This window comes from Mercenaria mercenaria, chromosome 1 (assembly GCF_021730395.1).
Source record: "Mercenaria mercenaria strain notata chromosome 1, MADL_Memer_1, whole genome shotgun sequence".
Lineage (NCBI taxonomy): Eukaryota > Metazoa > Mollusca > Bivalvia > Venerida > Veneridae > Mercenaria > Mercenaria mercenaria.
This window is the reverse complement of record NC_069361.1, coordinates 95,696,385-95,711,038: the sequence shown is the minus strand read 5'-3', so window position 1 is coordinate 95,711,038 and position 14,654 is coordinate 95,696,385. Positions and strand designations below refer to the sequence as shown.

The 14,654-nt window shown below is 38.6% G+C and overlaps 2 protein-coding genes across 2 annotated transcripts; both read right to left on the bottom strand.

Moving 5' to 3' along the window:
• Window positions 1–8,511: 8,511 nt before the first annotated feature.
• Window positions 8,512–11,394, bottom strand: LOC123564176 (uncharacterized). The gene has a single exon (XM_045357550.2). The coding sequence runs from the start codon at window positions 11,392–11,394 to the stop codon at window positions 8,512–8,514; it is 2,883 nt and encodes a 960-aa protein (XP_045213485.2).
• Window positions 11,395–11,510: 116 nt separating this feature from the next.
• Window positions 11,511–13,772, bottom strand: LOC123564185 (uncharacterized). The gene has a single exon (XM_053524542.1). The coding sequence runs from the start codon at window positions 13,770–13,772 to the stop codon at window positions 11,511–11,513; it is 2,262 nt and encodes a 753-aa protein (XP_053380517.1).
• Window positions 13,773–14,654: the final 882 nt, after the last annotated feature.

Here is a 14,654-nt window from a genome sequence, read left to right as displayed (position 1 = left end):
AGTTGTCTCTCAAGGCCTCCATCGAAACCTTAAATATTCGTTTACTTCTCCTAAATTTTCCCCGAAGTTTTCACTTCCGGTACAGTCACGTGACAGCACGGCTTGTGATTAAAAGGGCATTAATTTTGTTTTTGTTTTATTTTTTTGCAAAATCAATATTTTCTTTTTTCAAAATCAATACATCAAGTTCATTTTAAACACGTATTATGTACTCTACACTAATGTAAGAAACATTAATTGCATTATTATAATAAACTAATTTTATATTAAACAGAATGATTATGTTATTTTCAGACTTGTTAGTAAACTCAACACCACACGAGTTTTCCTTCATAAAACGGAAGTACAATAAAATCTGTAAAAACATCCTTTGGAAGCACAAAATGCAACCAAGAACTATAACAGCAGACTCGGTTTGATTCAGTCTGTTCATGAGAGGTAATGAAATAAAATGTGCAAGACCTCTCACGCTCCCTAGCACCGGCTTATAATGAATACCTTGGGCACAAGACTGTACGATGTCCATACGGTTTTAAAATATCGTACGAGTCCACCAGTTTTAGAATCCTTTACGTTCTTTGTACAATGGTAGCGTGTGGTCACATTACGTACGGGCCCCGTACGATCTTTAGAGAATGCAATGGTAGGCTATCCGTACGGACATCGCAGACAAGTCGTGCGGAGCTCGCAAGGAGCCCGGCCGTACGTCGTACGATATCCTTTGGCTCGTTAGGCGCTCGTACGGTGCCCGTACGGTATACATGCGACAGGAATAAAACAGTTTGGCTGAAAATTATCCATTTGTAGCTACTCAGCTAAAGCGATTACACCCAAAGTCAATACCAATTAATCGATTTTAATTATTTACATAATTTTAAACATACCAACACATATTTACAACAATTTATTTACACTTACTTTGTACGCTTTCGTATGCGGGGTACAACTCTCTGCAGTATCTCCAGGAACATCTCGGGTTCCATTCGAAGGAACCCTTTAAAGTCCCCCGAGACTCTCGCATTAGTTCCTACATAAGGGTATCGTACTGGCTCAACAGGAGGCGCCGTTGCAACCATGGCTTTAACCAACATGTACGTCTCCTATGTCGCCACCGAGCGTTCAGCTGTTCTTGTAGCAGCAGTGCTATGAATAAAATGTCATTATGGGCACGGTGCATCAGCCTGAGACGATGTGGCTCCATTCTGTACCGCACCTCGACAGTACCTGAAGGAACTTAAACTAACTCCTGTTTCTATACCATCATGAATCATTAAGGAAGTCGTATGGAGCCCATACTGCTATCGTAAGGCCTTGCGAGTCCTGTGCGAACATCGCACGTTCTCCGCGCGGTGTCCTTAATATCGTAAGGACATCGTACGTTGACCGTGCGAGTCCCCTGCGAATCGTGTGAGCATCGGCAAGCCTCGCAGTTTTCCAAATCCTTGCGATGCCCGTATGAGCTCTTCCAGGACCTGTGCGGTTCTCGTACGGGGCGCTTGCGAGCTGCTCCCGCTTCGAAGATCTCTACGAGCTCATAGACAACTTGGGAGCTCGGTGAAACATTTTCACCGGCTTCCCGAGTCCTCTACGAGTTCTAAAAATTCGTACGACGCTCGTAAAAGTCACAGATGTCCGTACGGCCCACGTACGAATTTGCCAAAATTCCACTGAAAACCTACTCGTACGGAGCTCGTAGCGTTCTTGTGACCAGGGTATAAGCGGAACTCTATTACACTTCTATTGAATAGACTCCATTATCCCAAAGAACCAGAAAATATAAAAACACTAAATCCAAGTACGGTGAGACTTTTTACAGCTTAAAGATTGCTGTTGTAAATAAAATATGTAAACAATACCGGTTATGAAATGGCATCACTCAGCAATATTATAAAATCGTTATCAAAAGGCTCAACTTTCCTAATGTTGATTCAAACGCAGGGTTTAGAAAACTCCTCTGTTGTTATGGGAACACTTAAACGAAGATGTGACTTCAAATAATTAATATCAGGTCTGAAAAGATATTTGATTTCCCATGGAATTACAGATAAGTACATTAATGCAATGCTTTAGTACAATGTCCTCGTGATAAAAGCAAATATATTCTCTTTAGGCATCTATCACAAACATCCCTAATAAGTGACCTGTTAACCTGCTTCTGTTTTGCGCACATCTGTCAGAACGAATCTGTTTTGCATTTTACCAAAAAGAATTTTTGTACAAATCTGCAGGCAGTCATTCGCAAATGGAATCATGATTTCCTGTCAACGCTTATCCATTTCTCTTCATTTAAAGTCAGTTCAATAAAACTGGGTTACTTTCAGAGGCTCATATATCTGTTTTCAATCAAATCTACAATGAAATGAAGGACTGGTTTTTCTCTTGAATACACTTCCCTTAGATGGGTAATTATATAGGAGCAAAAACATGTACCTTATTAAATATTTAACCTACATGTACAATCGCAGTCGGACCCAGATAATTTAGACTATCCAAGACAAACACACAAATCCCTGTTAAATGACCGGTTAACCTGCTTCTTTTCTCCTCACATCTGTCAGATTTAATAGTGTATTGCATTTTACGAAAGTGAAGCGATTGAGTCTACTTTTTGTACAAATCCGAAAAAAGTCATTCTCAAAATAAATCATTATTTTCCGACAACTTTTAATACCGCTTTATCGTCATTCACATCGATTCTATAAAATTTGGTTACTTTCAGAAGCTCACAATATCTTTTTTCTCTCAGATACACTTACTTTACTACGGTACGCGTGGTTATGAGGGCAAGTAGCTGTACCTTATAACCAAAGGGGCTTTGATGTTGTTTTTTGTTTCGTTTTGTATTTGCACAACGCTTAATTCAAATTCAAAGTGTTGCTTTTTCATCCATTTACTTCGAAGATAGGTCTATCTTTGTTTTTGGTGTATGGTGAACTGATGTCTATTGCAGAACCTTTCTATGACGTCACAATATTGTATTACTATTGTTAAAAAACAAAGCTATTAGCTGTTGGATAATTACAAGCAGGATCACAGGTGGGCATTTGTTCGTGAAATAGTGTATGTAATTTCACACATCTGCTACCGCATAACGGCGGGCGAAAATAGGTAAATACAAACACACATCGTAAATTGTATCCGACCCACATTTCCCTTCCTGCCATAAAATGGTCTACCCCTCAGATTGTCGTAATGTATGTTTTTGCACGCTTTGTAAAAGATGGAAGTTGTCACATGGCGATCAAGTATTACAAGAAGATGTCGAACCAATTTGTCTGATTAAGATAAAATGACATTTCTATTCGTTGTTTTCGAATTTAGATCAGCAGACTGACAGACATCATCTAAGCACGATATTGGATTGTAACATTATACAATTAATTTCGACTTATTGTTGTACCTGCATGCATCATGTGTCACGTCTAAGCACGATTGCAATTACGCTGCTACGCTGAAAGCGCATCGATCTTCTAGAATCAAATCAAATCTGTATTTTGCGAGTAGATTTGTATGCTACATTTTAAATTTTTACGTACCCTGCAAAAATAGCAAATAATTTGAAAGAAAGCACCAATATCAAGGTTCTTTAGTTTTTTGACAACGGACTGATGCTGTTATATGATCGGCATTGATGTCAATACAAAGGCATTGTATTTTGTTTTATGAGTTCTGTCAGTCAACAAAAACCAGAAAGTTGAATGTCGTCCAGCAAGTTTCCAAACGATTCTTTGGGTCCTTCGGTCAGTATTAAAGCTACGCGAACAAGCAGTCAGAAAAATGACTCACGCATTTTTTAATATTACACGGAAATTTCACATTTAAGTCCAATTTAAAACGGGGTACGAGCCTATCTTTCTTTAACGGTGCGTTAATTTCTATAAAAAGCACAGGCATATTGGAAAGTTTGAAAAAACACCCCTAACTTTATGAGATTCTAAAAAACTGTATCTTTATATCCATCGTTAAATCAATTGCAAGGAAATAAATTACATTCTATTGCGTCATATGGCATAAACTACAGCGTGAAAAGCAAAACTTTATTCTTTACAGAAATATGAACTGGAGTCGTGTGATTAAAATTAAGATGCATGTAAATAATGGATTTTATTGGTATTTCTGCTTTCTAAACTGGAAAATAAAATTCCTTCCCTTCTATGTAACGCTGAAAAAACCTTGCTTTTGTGACGTAATTCCCTATTGCTGCTGTGTTACGAATGTTCAAATTAGAGCAAATAACTCACTTGATCGGTTCGCATTCGGAGACTTCAGTGACAATATGCATTTGTTGACGGCATTTACCGAACATTTTCTAAATGGCTTAACTGAACGCATTTTAAAAAATTTATATAACTAGCTATACATAATTATGTACTCATACGGTGACAGGTGTCTTCTGGTTGATTATGTAGGGCCAGTATCAACCTTGTCCAACAATGTGCTTTACTATGTCGTGTAACGTTGATGAAGTTGAATCATAATAAATATTTGCTACGTTTGCAACTGCAATTTGCATAATGTTAAACTTTCAATATTCACACAACTCACAATTTCTAAATAATACACACAATTAAATGGTCATTTTTCACATGTTTCAATGTTCAAAACAGATCGTTGAAATGGTCGTAAACTCGAGACGATTTTAGTTTAAGCATTCGTGTTCCTTTTTAGTTTTGAAAGTTTTTACTACGTCGCTTTTACATTTTACGTAGCTTTCTCGAATGAAATATTAATGTGGGAAATTGGGTGAATTGAGATGTGTTCCTTTCAGTAAAATATATATCATGCAAGATCATGTGGAAGAATAGAATGCAATCAGACTAGATATAGTCTGCTATGAGAGGGATATTTAAATGTACAGTACACCTAGCATCATCGGCTTACGACGTGTACTAAAGCGTTGTAGATTAAAGTTTATAAGACATTTATGATACAGCTGCATTAATACATGTTTACTATTTCTTTATAAGAAGTATTTAAGTTGATTACTCTATTAAACAGATATTTGGAATAGACTCCATGTTACCGAAAAAAGAAGCAGTGTAAAGCCTTCGTATATAGCGTTGAAAGACTTCCTTGCAGTTATTATTCAGTTGTCGAAAACTTTATCAGTTATAATTCGGTAGAGGATAATTAATCAACTGTACTCCACTTGAAGTTAATTTTAAATACTCACCAACATTGACGTTTTAACTGCCATTTGATATGTTGCCAATTTCTTAAAAGTTTATGAAATTACTTCTTTTAAACGCTCATAACTGTATGTGGTTGATTACCTTTCAAAATTCCGAAATCAAACTGCCATGAAATAATTTGATTCGAGTCCTTTTTGAAGTCAGTGTAATAGACAGACTCTCTAGCAAAACGCACAATAATCAAAGAATACGAAAACAAACAAATCCTGCACTTTCTGGAAAAAAAAACACCTTTTTTTCTCATAAATGACTAAAATCTACAACCCTGTATTCCTGTAGAGTTAATATGTTTTGATTATGTTGTCGGCCTTTCAAATGAATATGCATCGTGTCTGAAAGATGTCAGTGTCACATGGATTCGTCTCACAGATTATGATTTGTTAACTCGTATCATACTGGACACGACTTATTCTGCCTTTACGACCAGTGCAGATCATGATCAGCCTGCACATTCGTGCAGTCTTATCATCGTATGCACTGTTTACCATTCAGTCAGTATCTTTGTGGTATGCACCCCTTTTAACAATTTATGGAACTGTCCAAACTGAGAGACGGAAAAGTTTATTATAAAAATTGTTTAGCAACGTAAGGATTGCAATATATTTGTAAATTTGAAAACAAAACTATATGTATCCTCTCTGAAAACATCGATCGCAGCAAGCGTAACAAAAGCCATCGACGCAGACCAACTCATTTAACACTGTAGGGACAAATTGCTGCAATAATGAGGCGAATAACAATTGTTGCCTTTTAAAATACAAACTTTCAGTCAAATTATATTGTATTAAATACGTTAACATATTTGGCACTTGCATCACGGCCTTTAGTTAGCATGAGCTTTAATTTATAATTTGTATAAACGTGATAATGTTGCACACTGAGTACGGACATTATATAAATACCATATAGCAGCGTGTGTGACATTGATATTGTCAACCCGAGGGCAGAATGTCACCCGAGGCGAAAGCCGAGTGGTGACATTCTGTTCCGAGGGTTGACAATATCAATGTCACACACGCTGCCATATGGTATTTATTTTATTATACCGAACAAAACTAAACACAAAAAAATAAATATGTTTTTGATTCATTTAATTCAGTAGTTTCATCTTTAGCGCGGTAATCAGTTGTGTACACATTGAACAGCGACGTCATTATCATTACACTATGATATTCTGTACAAGGGAGGCAATCATATGGCTAAAAACTGAAGTAGTTATTTGCCCTTATATGACATTCAAAATATCAGCGCGGTCACATGACCTGACAGTCACTTTCGCTTGGTCACGTGTTAAAAAGATTAAAAATGTTTCTGGCAGTCAAAATATCTCCTTTTCGGGTAATGGGATTTTACCATTGTAGACAAAAGTGAGGTATAATAATAGATATTACCTACCAAAGTTGGGCTGTACAAACCGCCTAAATGGAAATTTGAATAATGAATTTGTTTATTGTTGGCTTCTTTTAGTAGTTTTGAACAACATACTTTACGGCTATACACTTTTGTACAGATTACTATTTCGTTTTATTTATTTGTTACTAAATTGCCATATGGTGTTCATATACAGGGTTTAGAAATGGTATGTTAATAACATTTTCCCGAGCTGCCTGTTAATTGCATTTGTCTGCTTCTGTTATTTAAAGTGTTTTTGTTAACATCTAGCGAGAAGTCATGCAGGTTTAGTTATCAGACACGACATAAGCTAATATAGAAGTTACATATCAGGAAACCACGTCATCTGACACTAACTAAAGGTATTTCGAAATATCTGGTAATTAAATAAATTGTCCATTAATTGACATTCTAAGCGAATTGTGTTACACTTCAACAATTTAGAAAAACGGGATTGGGCTAAAATCAAGCTTATCGCAAAACGTTAAGGTTTACATATATATATCATTATTGATAAAATATTTTGTTAAAAAAGTAAGACTGTAAAATTTCGATTAAATTCGAGTATAAGAAAGTATTCTAGATGTATGTATGTATAACTTTCTTTTTAATTTACGCGTTGTGTCTCTTTCAGTACTCATATGGGTTAGGTTATTAGATATGTTATAGTATTATCCAGTTTGAGCAAGAACGTATTTGACTACGAAGTAGTTGGCAAGTATGTAAATGGTAGCCAAGTACATACAAAAAATAACGGTAGCCTAGTGGTAGAGCGCCCACTTCATGTGCGGGGTGATATCGAGGGTACGCTCCCTGGCAGCGTCATACCAAAGGCGAAATGATACTAGAAATATGGTACTAAGAGCTTCTTCCCATTGCGCTCAGCAATAAAAAGATAGTATTAAGACTGGTCAGCTTGGTGTCTGACAAACTACAGGGTGTGGTATCATGTCATGTGTCTACGGCGTGATATTCCAGTGAGGCAGCATTATAAAGGAGGAATTGCGCTCACAGCTACAAGTAGACATCGTCGTTTATATGACTGAAAAATTGTTGAAAAAGACGCTTAACACGAACACGCACGCACGCGCGCGCACACACACACACACGCACACGCACACACACACACACACGCACACACACACACACTGAGAGAGAGAGAGAGGGAGATAGATATATATATAATCTCAAGTGTCTTCACAGTATTTCAATACACTGCATGTCAATGTGAAATGAAATTTTAAAAAGAAATTCATTTTACGGTCTTCTCTAGTCAAGAAGGAATCAATCAGGCAATTGACTGCAACAACAAAGTAAATACTGGGTCTAAATTTAGAATACTTCCTCGTTTTAAACACAGGGCTTTGAAATCAAACAAGTCTAGTTTAAAATATCTGCGGTTTATACTAAGAACGATAGTTAAACTACGAAACTGTGAACTATTTAGTTCCTTTTGTGGAAACATTAGAAGGTAAGACCTCATCCTCTAGAAGAATTAGGTACAGCAAACACAGTTATACATCGCAAAGTAGACCAACAACAACTAAAACTATAGTGGAAAATATGGGGGGTTGCGGGTAAACTCTGTATTTAATGAAACAAACTCACGTCTGATTCATACAAATGTATTCTGTGAACTAAATCCGTTACAAAACAATACATGGTAAGTGACGTCTAACGTCACGCATAAGTTGGCGTCAACATAACGTCAATGTAATTTCGCGCTATTTCCGACATTCTGGGGCCCGCGAAAAGTGAAAGTACTAAAAGTTCCATTTCTTAAATATATTAAAACACTTATCAATATATAACGTTCGTTTCCTGAATTTTTGGTCATTGTCTCTAAATCACATATTTCACGAAATTGAAGAACACTCTAAAATTAAAGCACTGTTCATTTTTCATCGATCTCGTATTTTCTACTTATTTAAAGTCTCTCGTTTTCATTGATCTTCAAAGGGTAAAGTCTCACAATTGGTCTGATGGTATGCCCACTTCCGGTACGGATTTTTGCTGCCCTGATCAGCCCGTCTCGTCCGGGTACAAGTTCCTCCACAGCCAGTTTCCACAGCAACCGAGAACTGTCATCGTGCACCTGCACGACATCTCCAATACGTATCGTCTGCTCGTTGCGACCACTTTGTGTATGACGTTCACGTAGTGATGTGACGTAATCTGACTTCAATCTCGCCCACCAACGATGAATCAGCTCATGCTGGACTCGAACTCGTTTGGTTATTATTTGTTGATTGCGGATTATGGTGCTAGGATCTGTCGCATCTGATATCGCTGTAATTCTCCGTCCAGTTAATAAGTGTGATGGAGTAATCGGCTCTGGATCTGTGTTTTCTGATATGACGTATGTGAGAGGTCTGTCGTTGAGGATAGCTTCTACCTCAGTAAGTGTCGTCTGTAACGCCTCAAAGGTAACGAATGCTCGACCTAACACTTTCTTTAGGGATGTCTTTACGAGCCCAACCATTCTCTCCCACCATCCTCCAAACCATGGTGCTCGAGTTGGAATGAATTTCCACTCGGTTCCGGATCTGTTTATATGATTTCTCAAGGTTTGGGTCTGGAACATGGTCTTCAATGTGTTAGATGCTGCGTGGAATGTTGCAGCGTTGTCTGATATGATCATTCTAGGTAGTGAACGTCTGCTGACAAAGCGTCTAAAGGCTTGTATAAATGAATTTTCGGTGAGGTCATGCACAAGTTCAAGGTGAATAGCTCTGGTAGCTGCACAGGTAAACAAACACACGTAAGCCTTCGATTCTAATCCGGTTTCTGACTTCACAAACAGCGCACCACTGTAGTCGACCCCTGTGGTAGTAAATGGTGGCGAACTTTCTACTCTGTAAGCTGGTAACGGTGGTGGGTCTGGAGCACTGTAAGGTGGTGAGTTGATCTTCCGACATGTTATACATCTCCGTAGTAGAGATTTGACACATTGTCGTATCGTCTGTATCCAATAACGTTGTCGTAAGTGGCATATAGTTGCACTGATCCCCGAATGCAGCTGTTTCTGGTGTGCATCAAGTACGATAAGTCGCGTAAGTGGGTGTTTCGCTGGTAATAAGATGGGAAATCGGGTGTATTCATTAAGGGGTGCATTGTGTATACGACCTCCACATCTGATGTAGCCTTCTCTATCAATGTAAAGTCGTAATTGTCGTACCAGCGGTAGTCGTGATTTTCCAGATCGAAGTTTCTCAATAACTTCATTGTAGACTGTAGACTGACACTGTCGAATCAAGTTCATTTCTGCTTCTCTTAGCTCCGTAACTGTGATAGCATCAACCAATCTATCTTGGTGTTGTGTTCTACAGTTGTCAATAAATCTCCGGACGTAGGCCGTAACTCGAAATAGCTTCTGAAGATTGTTGAATCTGCTTACGTCAATAGTATCTGGAATCTGGGGTGTTGGTTGTCGCGAAATACGGGTATGCTGGTCATCTTCGGGTTGTATTTTAGATAGCACAGTGGTGTCTCGAACTTTACATTTTGGCCAGTTTATCTCATCGGTTAACCAAGGCGGACCTGTAAACCATAGTTTGTTGTCTTGGTATTGGCTTGCCGATATTCCACGGATAAGTAGATCTGCGGGATTGTTCTGTGTGGGACAATATCGCCAACTTCCGGTTCCGGTCTGATTTTTTATTTCTTCAACTCGTCTCCGTATAAATCGGTTGGTTTTTTCCGGGTTACTCAACCAGTGTAAAACAATCTGGCTATCTGACCAGTAATCTATCTTGTCTATTCCTAGTGCTTTTCGTAGATGTTGGGAAAGTCGAGCTCCTATGACAGCCGCCATAAGTTCAAGTTTTGGTAGGAGGGGTTTAAATGGTGCGACTCTGTTCTTAGCCATTACTAATGATGAGTGATTTCTTCTGCAAATATAAGCTGTTGCATCGTAAGACTGAGTGCTTGCGTCGACGAATATATGAAGTTTTGTGTCGTCTGCTGCATCTTGATTGTCGTCTGTTTCGGCAAAGTAATATCTCTGGAATTGGGTTTTCATTGCTGTGTTCAAGTCTGTTGCTATCTGTAACCACCTCTGTTGGTAGGATCTTGGTAGCATTGTGATCCAATCGAACTTGTCTTTCCAAATATCTTGAAGTAGTATCTTGGCTTTCACTGTAATTGAGGTTAGAAAACCAAGTGGATCGTAAATCCGGGATGTGCTCTGCAGTATGTATCTCTTGGTTGTAATTGCGGTTGTCTCTATTGGTCTTTCTGGGTATGTCATGATATCTGTCTCTGGTTCCCAGCGCAATCCTAATAGTTTGGTAACTTCGTCTTTGTCTAGAATGTTAAGTTGTCTCGCTGTATCTCTCAGTTTGTGACTGTTAGAATTCCATGACCTAAGTGTGAATCCTGCTTCTGACATGAGATCACGTGATTGATGGAAGTAACTGATGACATCTGTTTCTTTGTCAAGGCTGGATAAGAAGTTGTCTACATATAAGTCACTCTGTAGTCTATTACTGACCCATGTATTTGCTTTTCTCTGTAGATGTTTCAAGAGTGTTGCGTTCAAAATGAATGGAGAACATACCGCGCCAAAAAGTACAGATTTAAACCGATATGTCTTTAGTGCACTCTCTGGATTGGTTGGGTCTGAAAGCCAAAGAAATCTCGTCATGTCTCGGTCATTTTCGTGTAATCCAATGTGAAGAAAAGCCTTCTCTATGTCGGTGACTACGGCGTACTGTTTGAGTCTGAATCTGACTAGTATGGCTGTAAGATCGTTGAGCTCTGGGGGTGTCGACTGCAAACAATCGTTCAAACTCGGATGATTCCGTGACATGCGACAACTACAGTCGTAGACAATGCGTACAGGTGTTGTAGATTATTCTTTCTTCACAGCGTGATGTGGAATGTAGTGGACACTGTTGTGGGGTTGTTCTGTATCTGGAACTTCTTCTATGAAACCTCTCCTTTTTGATCCCTGATAATATCTCCATAATGTTTCAATGTCACAGGGTCTTGACGTAATCTACTGACCAACGTCTCAGTTCGGCGTTTCACGATGCCGTAGTTAGTGGGAAGGGCGGGGCGGTCTAATTTCCAGGGTAATTTCGCTACATACTTGTCACCAGTAAACGTAATTGACGTGTCTTGATACTCTGTCATGTAACTCCTCTCTGGGATTTCATCTTCGCTCTGTTGAATACCAAGGCTCTCAAGTTTCCAAAATTTTTCTAGGTCAATATCTTTGGGTGACTGCGTAATAACATTCAATGTTAAACTAGTCGTGGCTCTGCTAGATGACGCATGAAAAGGGACGGGACCGGACAGAAGATAGCCAACCTTGGAAGCGACTGCTGTAGGTCCTGGACCTCGGATGATTTTGTCTTCAACGATTCTCCAATAGTAATCTGCACCAATGAGAAGTTGAACCTCGAACGTTGTGTCTTCTGTCAGCGGATGCGCTAATTTGAGACCTTTCAAGTGCTGTAAGTGGGAAACATTTTTGTTGTATTTCTGAAACGGTACTGCTATAGTTGGTACTATCAGCACATTAATCGGTATTTTCTCTTTGGTTGACGTAATCAAAAACACTGTGGCAGTGTCTAGGTGGCGCACTTCATTCTTCGAATTTCCAAAACTCGCCAAGTGCAAAGTGTCAGTTCCCGTGAATGTAAGTCTAAGTTTGTCTGCATGCTCTCTCGTGATACATGATCTTTGAGAACCCTCATCGAAAAGAATGTTAGTATCTGCTGAAATGATACCGCATGTTACGGGAGATATCGCTGTCTTAAGTAGCACGTGCGGCGTTTGTTGCTCACATGTCGTCTGCTCAAACGTGATATGATCGTAAGTATGCAACGCTGCAGTCTGATGTTGTAGCTGGTTGTCACTGACTGCAGATGCTGAAGACTTCTGTATTGGCGGTTGAACTTGAGATAAGTTCTGACATATACTGGTATGGTGTCTTTTCTGACAGTTTCTGCATCTTTTCTGAGACTTACAGTTAGATACTTGGTGTGTTCCCAAACAGTTAAAACATAGACGTTTGTTTTTCCCCACTGCGATTCTGGATTCGTAGTCCCTCATCACGTTACAATCATTAGCAAAGTGCGTATTGCTTGAACAAAATACACATACCTTAGCGTTTGTAAAACGTTGTTGTTGTTGTTGTTGTGTACGTTGATGTGGATGCACGTGTTTCTTATCCCTGTCCTGTCGTGCACGTGGTCTAAAGCCTGAACCAGTTAACAATGACATCGTGGCTGGTGTTTCATGCAAGTACACGTTACTGTTGACCTGACCTGCTTCTAATACGTTGATTTCTTCGTAGATAGCGCGGCGCATCTCATGTAATTCTAGATTTCTGCCTTTATGTTCACGTGCCAAGTTCTTACGTATTTCTGCCGGAAGTTTGTCAAATATCACAGGCACTAAGAACGTCCCAAATGAATCCTCATGCTGATCAAGTGACTCAAGTCCCCGGATGTATGTTTCTAGTTTGTCATAATAACCTCTCAGGCTTGGAAGTGTGTTGCTAGGCGACGGAAGATGTAGAAGAGACTGTATGTAAGCATGCACTATCTTATGTTTCTGTCCGTATTGTTCATGTAATAATTCAACTGCATTACTGTAGTTAGCGTTCGTTAGGGCAAATTCATCTATTTTCCGACCTGCTTCATCCTCCAGTTGTGAACGTAAATAATTAAATTTTTGCACATCCGTTAAATTCTGGTTTGAATGCACTGCTGAACTGAATGAATCCCAAAAAGCTTGCCATTCTAAGATGTTTCCGTTGAAGGTAGGTAATGAGAATTTTGGAAGGCGGGAATATTGCGTCGAACTCGCACTATTTCTATCCTGTACAATTATCGTCTGCTGTTCACCAGGTGTTGATGAATTATTTCTCTGACTTTGATTTTGTGACGACTTTTCACGACTTTCACTGAATTCTTGGAATTCACGAAGTTTGATCTGTATCGCTAATGAATATTCTTCACTGTTAGTGATTTCTTCTTCAATCTCGCCGATTTCTGTCTGTTCAAGTATTTTCTCATTCAGTGATACAAGATTCTCGAATTTGCCAGTCACAGATTCTAATATAGCACGAAATTCCGACATCGACGAACTATCTTTTGCATTTTCGATTTTCTGGAGTTGAATTTCTATAACTTTGCGTTGTCCCTCTCGGATCGATCGTAATTTGTCTATCTTCATTGTTGCTTTGGTCACGGCACCAAAATATGGGGGGTTGCGGGTAAACTCTGTATTTAATGAAACAAACTCACGTCTGATTCATACAAATGTATTCTGTGAACTAAATCCGTTACAAAACAATACAGGGTAAGTGACGTCTAACGTCACGCATAAGTTGGCGCCAACATAACGTCAATGTAATTTCGCGCTATTTCCGACAGAAGGTACGTTCTACATCATTAAAACTAATGAAAATCATTTGAATGTCTAATATACCCGATTTTCGATCATTACTGTATATTCAAATGATGTTTTTTCAGACCGTCCTTTCATAATGGCTTGCATTATAGAATACAAAACTGTCGTCAGCTATAATGACAAGGTCTGAAAAACGCCATTGACAACTGATTTATTCATTTATATATCTGAGTGACAGGAAATTATTCATCGTACATTCGCAGTCTGTAACCTCCTTAAGGACATTCTAACGATGTATTATGTATAGAAAACAGTGACGAGGTACTTCCGTTATACGAGCGAGGTGGTTTCATCATATATATATTTGTTATTTCTATTTCATTTGAATGATCTAATATTTTGCTGTATTGAATAAGCATATTGTATACACAAGAAATAGTTCTAAATAAACAATGAAAATTATTTGTGTAGAAAACACGGGTATTCTGCAACAAACAAAAACGTTTCGACCTTTGAAATATCAGTTGATTATTATTATTTACTAGCATGTTGAAATATTTTCTTTCCATACCCTCGTGACGATGGATTGTATCAGGAATGAGTTATAAAAGTTGTAGAACTTGCTTCACAATCGACCTAAAATAAATTAGTGCAAGTATACATGTCGTGTGTTCAAAAACGTCAAAAGTTCTTTTGGAACATAAC

Excerpts from the sequence above, each read along its gene's own strand:
- LOC123564176 (XM_045357550.2), bottom strand. The coding sequence starts at position 11,394 with ATGTCACGGAATCATCCGAGTTTGAACGATTGTTTGCAGTCGACACCC.
- LOC123564185 (XM_053524542.1), bottom strand. The coding sequence starts at position 13,772 with ATGAAGATAGACAAATTACGATCGATCCGAGAGGGACAACGCAAAGTT.